General features: G+C 37.9%; 1 protein-coding gene across 3 annotated transcripts in view; it reads left to right on the top strand.

Moving 5' to 3' along the window:
• LOC137238268 (uncharacterized) overlaps window positions 1-12729 on the top strand; it is a 79440-nt gene that overhangs the window by 32174 nt on the left and 34537 nt on the right. The window contains exon 3 of one of the 3 annotated variants that reach the window (XM_067763065.1): window positions 1333-1576. The exons of the other annotated variants lie outside the window; for them this stretch is intronic. Within the exon in view, the coding sequence (XP_067619166.1) occupies window positions 1333-1537 (205 nt within the window). The 3' untranslated portion in view covers window positions 1538-1576. Of the gene's footprint in view, window positions 1-1332; window positions 1577-12729 lie in introns of those variants that run through there. 3 annotated transcript variants of the gene reach the window in all.

Raw genomic sequence — 12729 nt, 5'->3', positions numbered from 1 at the left:
TTTTCTCTTTGCACATTTTTTTTAGGTGCCCCCTTTTTTTTACAATTATTACATTTATAATTCTTAAACTTACATTCACTTTTGCTATGGTTAGTGTAGCCGCACACTTCGCATGGTTGCTGTTTCGGCTGGCATTGATTTGACTTGTTTTTCCAATTTTGCTGTTTCTTTTGCTCTGCTTGCGACTTCTGATTTTTCTTCAAAAAATTTAGCTCTTCCTGTTTTACTTGTATAATATCCTCTTGTTGTTGCTTAATGTACTCTGCTGTATTTGCTATCGCTACCACTTTCTCGAAAGTTGCGCCTACATTTTCCAAAAAAATTTTGTCCCTGGCTGGACCCTTTTCCAGACCCATTACAAATTTGTCCCTTAGCGCCATATTTAAACTTTGGCCAAACTCACACTTTACAGCTAACGCTCTCACTCTAGCTGCCCAATCATTTATTGATTCTGACGCTGTTTTTGTAGCATTGTAAAATTTGTAACGCTCCACAAACGCAGATGTTGTTGGCCTATAATGGCTTCGCAGACAATCGAGACACTTTTCCAAAGTTACGCTGTTATCTTCCAACGCCTCCGGACGTACTAAGTTGTCCAACAGAGTATACGCACTTTCGGATAACGAAGTTAACAATATTGCCTTCTTTTTTACCTCCTCAATGTTAGCAGCAATGAAGAATTGCAACAACTGCTTCTCAAAGACAAACCATGAGTTTTTTTCGTGGTCAAAAAATGGAATATTAAAATTGTTGGTTGCCATTTTGCCAAAATATTATTAGCCGCTGATCACCAAGCACTTGCTACGCGTTTATAAATCAGTTTGAATTGTTTTCTGCTCGTCGCCACTGTGATATATTAAGATATATTAAAATGAAAGAGGACAAACTTCGTTTTCGTATAAATTGCAACCCGGAAGAGAGCGCATTTTTTGTTTCTTTATTTGACATTTGTTATAGCATTGCCACATCGGAACTTAACCTAATGGCATGTTTACATAGTTCAACTTAACGCTACAATTTATGTACATACATAGCTACCTAGGAACATCAATCGAAACCTTTTTCACCATCACGGCTTAACGCTTACAGGCATTCTATTTGACAGATATCGTTCGATAGTCTTTCATACATTTAAAGTGCTTGTTAAAGTTAGTCGGAGTTGGTGAAAGCTACGATTAGAGGTTTAGCGAAAAATAACAAAAATAAGAGCTACCCTAATGTACGTTCAATCATTCATATACATACTAAAGGGCATAATATACCTAAAGATCAAATGAACTAATTATAATTTATATTTACTATTTGTCTTATTTCCTTGATTATCTTCAACAGAATTAAAAAGGTGCACAAAGTTACAAAAGGAGACGGCCAGACGGCTCTCTTTAGGATGAATGTGGACTTAGTCGATACAATAAATGAGGTTGAAAAGAATTGCGATGTAAAAATTTCGTCGTTGCCAGATGGTTTTAAAGTTGAATTCGAATATGGTCCAGAGTCAATTTGCATAATTTATTACGAAAATTGTAACAATAATTGAGCATTCGTAAATAAAAGATGTATACAAAAATTATACAAATTTGTTTTAATATATGATTCATGAATGTTTGATGCTGCAAATTAAGCCAAAATGTCTTTATATTGTTACTTGGTTTCGAGAACCTTCCAACGTAAGTTTAAATAAAAGTGGTGTTTTACAACTTTTTAAATTCGTACTTGGCCAGCGGAATGCACACCTACGAGTGAAAAAATATCCGCAAAAGTTGTTATAAAACTTTTTAATTTAATTCCTCTTTGTTTCGTAAATTAAAAAACTTTACTTATTTTGTTTTGTTGATTTTCCTACAGGGTGATGTATATTGGAATGATTTTCCGTCATCCGTTGTCAAATTTGGTTTCGAGACAAACCGGTTTCGCGTTGTGCCATCATCAGTGTCGATTTTCGTTCTGATCTGTTGTTGTCGTTTGTCTTGTATTTATAGTTCGTAGGTACATGACTGCGTATTGTCAAAATGGATGGAGGGTGATTTTTGCTGATCGATTTGTGTGACTTACTGAGGCAGGTGAAAGCATTGTTTACTATATAGTTTGGCAGCTTAAATAGAAGTTATGTTGCGAATAGAGTGGAAGGCAGTGGACTAGGCCATTGTGAATGATAACTAAGTGTGATATCTTCTGCATAGACGTCAAAATTCCAAAGTGATTGGATCACCTGATTTGTATTTGACTATCGCTGTCTCATTCTGTATCTCTTTCTATCACCCGCTGAATATTGGCGCCGCCATATTGAACACCCTGTCAAAACGCTAAAAAGTAGCCATATTGAACATCCTGTCAGGCATTTGACAGATAAGATATCACACTTAGTTATTATTCACAATGGACTAGACAGTCGAATGTCATATAAGAAGGAATGGTGTTCGTAGTTTTTTCAAAGTTAAAAAAAAAAAATGATAAAAGCTTTAATATAAATAAAACTATTGTTTTAATAACAACAAAAATGCCTTATATATTCTATATACAAAAATTCGTAAGGATTATCTCATTTTAAAATTTGAGTTAAATAATCGATAGTTTTTTTTGAAACTGAGTCGAGAACTGTGCGTGTGAATGTGCGAATTTTCACCGATCAGCTGTTAGTTGCGCTACTTGGTAAAATTTATAATGGGTGAAAGTCAGTAATTCTAGTTGTTTGACCTACTTTGTGGGTTTGTTGCTTTAGTGCGTTTATTGTTTTGTGTTTATTTGTTTATGTACGTTTTTCTGTTGTACCTGTGCGATTACTTTGTTTCTTGTAAACAAGTTTTAAAGGCTCAAATATTGTGTCTGAAATTGTGTTTATCTGTTCGGTTATTATTCTAACGTCGCCAGACAAACACACAACAACAAATAAACACAAAACAATAAACACATCGAGCTTTGGCAGTTGTGTAAATTTTTTCGTTCTTCTATTCTAATTTAAACAATTTTTTCATTTAAGAAAAAATTTATCAGAACAATAATAAGATAAAACAATTATTGTTAGGCCTTGAGCTCGATTCGCACCCGTGAATCCTCTTTTAGTTAAATATTTTTGAAAGTGAAAAATAAATAAAAATTATTGAAAGTTTTCTCCAGCTGCATTCAAATGAGTAAAGAAAAATGTTTGTTCATTAAGCTGAAGCTGAAAATATTTGAATTACCTATGTATGTCACTCGTGAGCATTTGGATTTTTGCGAATCATCATGCTTAATCGCGAGTGCAACGCATTGCAAACACGGTTGCCACAAGGATGAACAAAAAAATAACCAAAAAGTAACCAACGATCCAAAAAGCAGTTTTTATTGATTTAACAAAAACAAAAATCATGTGTTACATAGGTATAAGCATTGAATTCACTCAAAAAACAAACAAAACACCAGTTCATATGCTATATAAATGAAGTTATACATATGTACATTAAAAATAAATGACTTAGTGCGGTTTTTAAAAAGTTGTACTTTTTTAAGTCTTAGATTGATGTTACGGTGGCTTTACGCCAGATTGCAACTTTGACAAAAACTTCAAGCATACACATTTTTTGAAGGTTAGGAATTGCTAAGTAATACTTAACTTTTTAATACTTTAACATTAGTTGTCAAACTTGAAGTATGGAGTAAAGCCCTATCTGATGCCGTCCTTTCCCTATCCCCAATATCATGGCACAATTCTTTTGCCGTCATCAAATTGTTCACAGTAGTGGGGTTAGGTTAGGTTAAGTTGAACTGGCCGGTCCATGAGGACCTCACATAGACTAATTGAGTCCATAATGTTACCAGAAGTTTGTTTGAACGACCAAACTGAAAAACCCTATCAAAAACCAGGACCTATAAAATAACTCCGTTCTCTTGGCAAATACTAGAAGCTTCCTATTTAAGGTTGGCTTTTCAGCGCCAACCATTTTTTTCGGTATTGGGAAAATACTCAAGCTTGTGGGTATGCAGCCCTATGTGCACACCCGCACCCACATGCAACACACGCCATAAATAAATTTTCCTTGTTTGCTTAGATTTGGTTGGGTTTTTTATTTAAAGTAAATTTTAGTTGTCTTTTTATTATTTCACTTTATAAACGTTTTCTAACTTTCTTTCTTAGTTACACTTTTCATTCAAATACATGTTTCTCTTTTTAGTTTATCAAATCTGGTTCCTATCTTTCTATTTTCTAATCTTTAATTTTAATTTTCTGCACCATTTAGATTTTTTCCAACCGGTCACTGCCAAAGTCAAAAACGAATTCACCCGTGTTCGTTTCTTTACCCAAGCTCAGCGGCCATCAAATGCAATGCAATTGGTCCTGCTGAGTGCAATTGGCATTTTTCCTCATTCGTTCAATCAGAACAATTTTTTTCCTTTTACATATGAAATTTTGTTAATATTAATTCAATTACTTACATGTAATTTGTTTTCTAATTTCTATTGCACTAAATTAATATATTATATTCATTACAAATAGTGCGTGCATATTAACATTTGGTTTTATTTACATGCAAATTGAAATTTTTGTTTTCGTATATTAATATAAATTTTAATTTGAAATTTCATGCTTCAATAACAGATAGTGAAAATTTAAAATTAATTACAAGCTAGTTTGTAAATTTGTATGAGAAAAAAATTTTCAGTTTACCTTATTGATTCGGTTTTTGTGAACGGTTTTTTCCTTTTTATTTACTTCATCAAAAACCGTGAGATTGAATCCATCAATTTTTGTGACTATATATGGTCCTTGGTAAATGCTTTTGTGTTTATTTCTAGGTTCTTTTTGTACTACTACCTTATCGTTTATATTAATTGCTAACGGACGCGCCCTCTTATCATAAAGATCCTTATTTTTAATTTTATGTTTATTAATTAAATCTTTTGCTAATTTATGCGTTTTTTGTAGTCTATCTTTTACTTCTTTTGCATAATTTTCAACATTGTAAATTGGATCGATTTGTTCCTTTTGAACTTCATTTGGTAAGGTAACATTTCTACCGAATACTAATTCGTATGAAGTAAATCCATTATCAAAAACTGTACTAGGAGTTGTATTATGCAAAAATGTAAAATATTTCAAATAAACGTCCCATTCGGGGAAGTTATCATTTAGAAAAGCTCGTAAATATTCATTAAACACCCGATGGTTTCTTTCAATTGTACCTAGGGTTTCATGATGGTAAGCTGTAGAAAAATTATGTTCGATTTTTAGGAGTTTAGTTAATTCAGAGAAAATTTCATTTTTATATTCAGTACCTAAATCGGTTTTAATTGATTTCATTATGCCATAAATGAGGATGAAGCCTTCAAAAATGGCTGTTGCAATTGTTTTTGCTGTCTTATCAGGGATTGATATTGTAACTAGGTATTTGCTTAGGTCGCACATAATGGTAACCGCGAACCTATTTCCATTATTCGACTCAGGCAAAAGTCCTATTGTATCTATAACTACGACATCGAAAGGTTTGCAGGGTGTTGGTGTAAGCACCAAATTTTCTTTGGCTTTGGGCTTAGCTTTATTCAAAAGGCATTTTTTGCAATTTTTGACGTATGTGGCAATATCACGGTCATACCTTTCCAATAATATTTTGTACGTATTTTTGCGTAAAGCTTTTTATTTCCGCAGTGACCTCCTGCTATCGGGTCGCTGTGGTAAATTTCCATTAGTTTAAGTTTCTTGTCGTTGTCCGTAACTGTTTCGACAGACTCTATTAATAGTATTTGTAAATTTTTTAAAATTGAATTCCCTGTACTTTTAAAATTTGAAATAGAAAAATATTGTCACGGATATTAGCATCACTAAGTTATCCCATCACTAAGGCCATGTTAAGGCCATGCCAAGCAGTATTTACGATTAATAATCAAATCAAGTATACACATATATAAGGCAGCCCAGAGAGATGTCACACACAGATGCATTTACTTATACGCCTATGTGCGCGTGAGAGACTGTAAACTGCAAACATTCACATCAATAATTCAATTTTTATGTATCTATATAAACGAATAAATAATTGCGTCTACACATATGTACCATGTACGAATACGAGCAGCGGAGAGTCAATGCGCAAACACATGCATATATCTGAGAAGTTTGAGAGCTACTGGACTAGTAGATTCTGGAAGCGCCTAAAAGATGTATAAAATTGTGCAATTTTAGTTATAGCTGAGAAGTTTGAGAGCTCATGGACAATGCTAGTACATTCTGGAAAAATGTGAACGAGGAAACCAAAGGGTATAAAAGGCAACAGATGTAGAGGCGCTGCAATTCAGTTTGAGTTGAGCTATCAATCAGTTTGATTAAGCACGCGATCTGGCGGCCAATAGTAGAGTTTCATTTGAGTTATCAATCAGTTTGGTTATTAAGCCAGCGAGTAGCAAAGTATAAGTGTTATTGTGAAGTACTTTAATAAAGGCCATTTTTCCATTATTCAATATTGGAGTTATTTATTCAACAGTTTAGTGATTCGAACTTAGCAGAGGATTGCAAATAAGAGGATTTGCAGCAAATTCGTTACAATTGGTGTCAGAAGAGGAATTGTTGAATAAATTCCGAGGATTGGGAATACAACTTGGACATGGCAAAGTTCAGTGAATTGAAGATCCAGCAACTGAAGAAGGAGTTGGAGAGCCGTGGATTGAATACAAGCGGCGTTTAACTCGAACTTCAGGCACGGCTACGAGAGGCAATGGAAGCAGGAGGAATTGATGTGGACGAGTATGTCTTTTATCCTGATGAGGACGAGACAACAGCAAAAATTGAAGAGAAAAATGAAACACCGCAGACAATGGCGAACACAGACCTGAACATGATGTTGGCTGCAATATCGGCACAAATAACAGAAATGTCATCACAAATATCCTGGAATCGCAGCAGACATGCATAACATCCAAGATTGAAGCACAAGAAACGCGTATGGCAGAAATGTCGACACAGATTACATCAAAGATGGAGACGCAACTGAAGAACGACGTTATGGAAGCGAGCATAGAAAACAGATATTCCAAATTGAGTTGCAAAATCGCTACCAAAAGCAAATGAGACATTGCAGGAGTTTGCTTCAGATATTGAAAGATTGGCTCATCTTGCAAATGCGGACGCACCCGTGGAATACACTGAAAGGGTAAAAATCCAGAGTTTCATAAATGGCATACGGGACGTGGAAACGAAGCGAGCTACATACGCAAACCCAAAGCTGACATTTACTGAAACGGTATCACATGCATTGACCCAGGAAACGGCCTCACTATTGAGTAAACCAGCATACAAAGCTCATCGTGTAGAAGTGGAAAGACCAGATTGGGTAGACACTATTTTGAAAGCACTGAAGGGATCACAACAGAAAAATGCCGGAGTTATTAAATGTTTCAAGTGCGGCAACCCAGGTCATATTGCACGACATTGCAGCAGCGGTCCCAATAGCTCCAACAATGTGGGTGGTCGTAAACGCAGAGCAGAAGGTGATGAGCAAATATCCAAGACCACTCAATCGTTAAACTAAATCGAGTCAGCCGCAAGGGGCGACAGCTGGCTCCCGCAATTGAATGCCCCATAATCTCTATCTCGCAGATTGGAAGAAGATCGAGCAATCTTACTGTTGGAGGACATGTGGACGGAAAGGAACGGTTACTGACTGTAGATACGGGTGCATCTCATTCCATCATTCGAGCGGATTTAGTCAACAAAAAGATAAGACCATTGCTTGGAGCAAGATTACGTACAGCCACGGGAGAGGACACCCAGGTAATTGGAGAAGTAGAATGTGAAGTCGCAATTGGGAACGTCACGGTAGTACACAATTTTATAGTGGCAGAAATTGTTGATGAAATCATAATTGGAGTGGACTTCTTAATCGACCAGGGCATCAAGATCGACATGCAAAGCAAGACGATGTGATATAAAAACATGGATGTACCACTTAATTTCGGCTACGAGAGAGGCTACAGCAGTAAACGAGTGCTGGTGGAAGAGAGTCAGCAAATACCACCAAAATCCGAAGCAGTCATCTGGGCAAAGGTTGATGGAGATTGTGGGACAAACAAATTGTGGGTTGTCGAAGCAGCAAACAAATCAGCACTAAACATACTTGTAGGAAAAACCCTGGCTATGACAAAACAAGGTGGACGTATTCCGGTAAGAGTACTCAATGAGTTCAAGTCACCACTCAAACTGACTAAAGGAGCTATTTTGGGAAGATGCCAAGAGGCTGAAGTAGTTATTAACTGTGAACAGCTCCAGGAACACGTTTCAGCTAGTAATACTGATCTTTCAAAGGACATCACGGCATGGATGCAGGGGCTAGAGGAAGCATATCAGAGTAAGGCAAAACAACTGCTCCTAAAGTACGCGAACATATTTGACCAGGATGATTCTAAACCAGGCCGCACCAACGTTGTGAAACATCAAATTGACACTGGAGATGTGAGGCCGATCCGTCAAGCTCCACGTAGTGTTCCACTGGCGAAGCGGGAAGTTGTGAGTCAAATCATTCAAGAAATGAGCGACAGCGGCATCATCGAACCATCAGCTAGTCCATGGAGCTCACCGGTAGTACTTGTAAAAAAGAAGGATGGAAAAATGAGGTTTTGCGTGGACTACCGGAAGTTGAATGACGTAACGAAAAAGGATAGCTACCCATTGCCAAGAATTGACGACACTCTGGACTCGCTATCTGGTACGAAATGGTTTTCCACGCTGGACTTGAAAAGCGGCTACTGGCAAGTGGAGGTGAAGGAGGAAGATAAAGAGAAAACAGCCTTCAGTGTCGGTGATGGTCTTTGGCAATTTACAGTGATGCCTTTTGGACTTTGTAATGCACCAGCTACTTTTGAGAGACTCATGGACCAGGTACTGAAAGGACTACATTGGAAAACATGCTTGGTGTACCTGGACGACATCATCGTATTGGGCAAGAACTTTGATGAACATCTTAAGAACTTGGAGGAAGTTTTCCAGAGAATAGCTGGCGCTGGTCTGAAGTTAAGTCCCAAAAAGTGTGCGCTGTTTAAAAAGGAAGTAAATTATTTGGGTCACAAGGTAACGACAGAGGGCATCTGCACTGCGAACGAAAAGATAGAGGTTGTAAAGGATTGGCCAAGACCACAGAACCTGCATGAATTAAGACGTTTCCTTGGGTTGTGCACATATTACCGCCGATTTGTACCAAATTTTTCCAGCGTAGCCCATAGCCTCCATGAGCTTACAAGAAAAAATAAAGCTTTTGAATGGAAGAAGGAGCAAGAAGTGGCTTTCCAAACATTGAAGGAGCAAGAAGTGGCTTTCCAAACATTGAAGGAGCGTTTGTGCACTGCCCAAATGTTAGCATATCCGATTCCAGGAGCAACATTTATTCTAGATCAGATGCGAGTTGATATGCTATAGGAGGCGTTTTATCACAACTGGTTGATGGACAGGAGAAGGTAGTTGCATATTACAGCCGTTCGATTGGAAAACCAGAGAGGAACTACTGCGTTACGCGGAGAGAGCTGTTGGCATTGGTAGAGTGCATTAAACATTTTCACAAATACCTCTACGGCCAGCGATTACGTGTCAGGACAGATCACGCAGCTTTGAAATGGCTTCTGCAGTTCCGTAATCCGGAAGGACAATTGGCACGGTGGATCGAGCGACTACAAAGCTATGACTTTTCCATTGAGCATCGAAAAGGTAGTACCCATGGAAATGCCGATGCAATGAATGTCACGAAGACCATGTAGTTTGGAATGCAAGCACTGTTCAAAAGCCGAGGCTAAAGAAGACATTATAGATGTCCGGCTAATGACTATAACATGTGCAGATGAATGGGACAAGGAACAGCTAAGAAAGTGTCAGTTAGAAGATACAGATCTGCCACGTGTTATGCAAGGGCTCGAACGAAACGAAAGACCAAACAGAGAAGAGATGTCAGCAGAGAGTCCCCTTGCGAAGTCATATTGGGCACAGTGGAACAGTTTAGAATTGATATCCAGGCAACCGGATTATGGGACAGTGAGGATGGTAAATGCAAGAAGAAACTGATAGTTGTTCCCAGAAAGAGGATCCCTGACGCGCTCAGCGAGCTGCATAATGGTCCAAGCGGAGGTCATCGTGGAATCACGAAGACGCTCGAGAAGATTAAACAGAGATTCTATTGGGTTGGTTGCCGTCAGTCGGTCACTGAGTGGATTGCGAACTGCGAGGTTTGCAGCAGAGTGAAAGGGCCCAGAGCCCGAAGTCGTAGTCATATGAAGCAATATAACTCAGGTGCGCCATTTGAAAGGATCGCTATGGATGTCGCCGGTCCATTTCCTATTAGCAACGGCGAAAACAAATATGTACTGATAGTTATGGATTATTTCAGCAAATGGCCAGAGGTATACCCAATCCCAAATCAAGAAGCGGAAACGGTAGCAGAAGTGTTTGTAAACAATTGGGTTGCAAGGTATGGTGTACCAATGGAGTTACATTCTGACCAAGGCAGGCATTTCGAATCAGCTGTGTTGCAGGAAATGTGTAAATCATTGGGCATTCGAAAAACACGACTGAATTGCATCCTCAATCCGATGGTATGGTAGAACGATTCAATAGAACATTGGAGGAGCACTTAAGGAAAGTAGTAGACAAGTACCATAAAGAGTGGGATACCCGCATACCATTATTCTTGATGGCTTACCGATCAGCAGTGCATGAGACAACGGGCCAAACCCCTGCAAAAGTAATTTTTGACAATGACCTTAGACTGCCAGCTGATTGGAAGTTTGGGATAGTTGCCAATGCGGAGAAAAATGTCCACTAGTGATTTGGAAGAAGAGCTAAGAGAAATACATGATCTTTTAACGACAACGAACAAAAATTATGAGTGACAAGATGAAAGCCAGATACGATAAAGCAATTAATTCAGAAGGTTTTCAGGAAGGAGATTTGGTGCTGTTATGCAACCCACAACGTAAAAAAGGTTTGTCCCCGAAATTGCAGTGTAATTGGGAAGGCCCATACAAAGTTGTAAAACGGATCAACGATGTAGTGTACCTCATACAAACCATTGGTAAACCACGAACCAAAATGAAAGTGGTCCATTTGGAAAGGCTGGCAACGTTTAGATCGGGAGATTTGTCTAATCGGGACGATCAGACTTAGGTGGAGGGCAGTGTTACGAATATTAGCAAAACTAAGGAGTGCTGCCATCTCTAAGCCGATGCTAAGCAGTGACGTGAATTCACATCCATAGATCAATCATTATGTATCTACATAAACGAAACAATAATTCCGTATACACATATGTACCATGTACGTATACGAGCAGCGGAGAGTCAATGCACAAACACATGCATATATCTGAGATGCTCCTATAAGTATGCAATGAGAAAAACTATAAAATTGTGCAATTGTACTTACAGCTGAGAAGTTTGAGAGCTGCTGGACTAGTAGATTCTGGAAGCGCCTAGAAGATGCGAAGGTTGAAATCAAAGAGTATAAAAGGCGACAATTGTAGAGGCGCTGGAATTCAGTTTGATTTGAGTTGTCAAGCAGTTTCGTTATTAAGCAAGCTATTCGTTGCACAGTTTGAGTGTTATTGTGAAGTACTTTAATAAAGGCCATTTTGCATTATTACAAATTGGAGTTATTTATTCAACAGTTTAGTGATTCGAACTTAGCAGAGGATTGCAAATAAGAGGATTTGCAAGTAAAATTCGTAACAATATGATGAGCTATGATTGATTATTGCATTAATGATGACTCCCTCGGTGCTACTACTACTACACTTAAACGATACCGCTTTCCGACGTTCTAGCTCTTGGTTAGTGACACTTGCTACCCGTTTATTAACCTCCTCCGTTTATTAATATCCTGTGAACCATATGGTTTCCAAAAGGTTGGTGGCGCTTGACCCATGCGAAACAATGCCAGCAGGGTTATCCTTGGTCGGAAGGTGTCTCCAAATGATCTCCTTCGAATTTCCCTGAAGCTCTGAGACTCTATTTGCTAGAAAATAATTTAAAGTTGACGCTTGCGTTTGAAGCCATTGCAGCACTATCTCGAAATCTGTCCAGAAATAAACTTTAGAAGCGTATTATATTAATATATTTTGAATTTTTTGCCCAGTGCGACTAACAAAAAAGCGCTGCTCACAACTCCAGTCGTGGAAGCGATTGTGCCTTAATGGGGGCTACCTTGAATTTAGATATAAGCAATATTGTTTGAACGGGCTTGAACGGGCATAAATACAACATCCATATGCTCGAGGAGAAGCGTTTGCAAACCCATGAAATTCACTAAACGAATTTGTTGATGTGAAAACGTGACGAGGTATTTCTATTTTATTTATAAATTGTAGGTCAGATTTGATTTGCAGCTAAGTATTTTGCAAATCTTGTGGAAGAGTTTCATCCCACTGCAATTTTCGAATACAAATTTCTTGCAGCATTATTATGCCCCGAATAATAATTGGAGCTAATAGATACAGAATATCAAAAATGTTTGCTAAAACTGATAAGACTGATCATTTTGTAAATGGCTGAGTATATAGTAAGTCATAGAGAAAACAGAAAGTGTCTGCAGAAGGGACCCAATATATACTTAATGCCTTAGTGATATCCTCCTCATTTGTCTTAACAGTAATTTCGCTACAAGAAGCGTTAGACAATTGTGGCGAATTCGAGTGCCACTTAGTTAGCGACAAACCTACACTTTTCAGAACTTCTATAAATTCAAATTTCTTTGAAATTAAATCATCTATACTTTGTGCGCCAGTCAGT

Source organism: Eurosta solidaginis, chromosome 1 (genome assembly GCF_040869045.1).
Source record: "Eurosta solidaginis isolate ZX-2024a chromosome 1, ASM4086904v1, whole genome shotgun sequence".
Taxonomy (NCBI): domain Eukaryota; kingdom Metazoa; phylum Arthropoda; class Insecta; order Diptera; family Tephritidae; genus Eurosta; species Eurosta solidaginis.
This window is presented reverse-complemented; position numbering and strand designations above follow the sequence as displayed.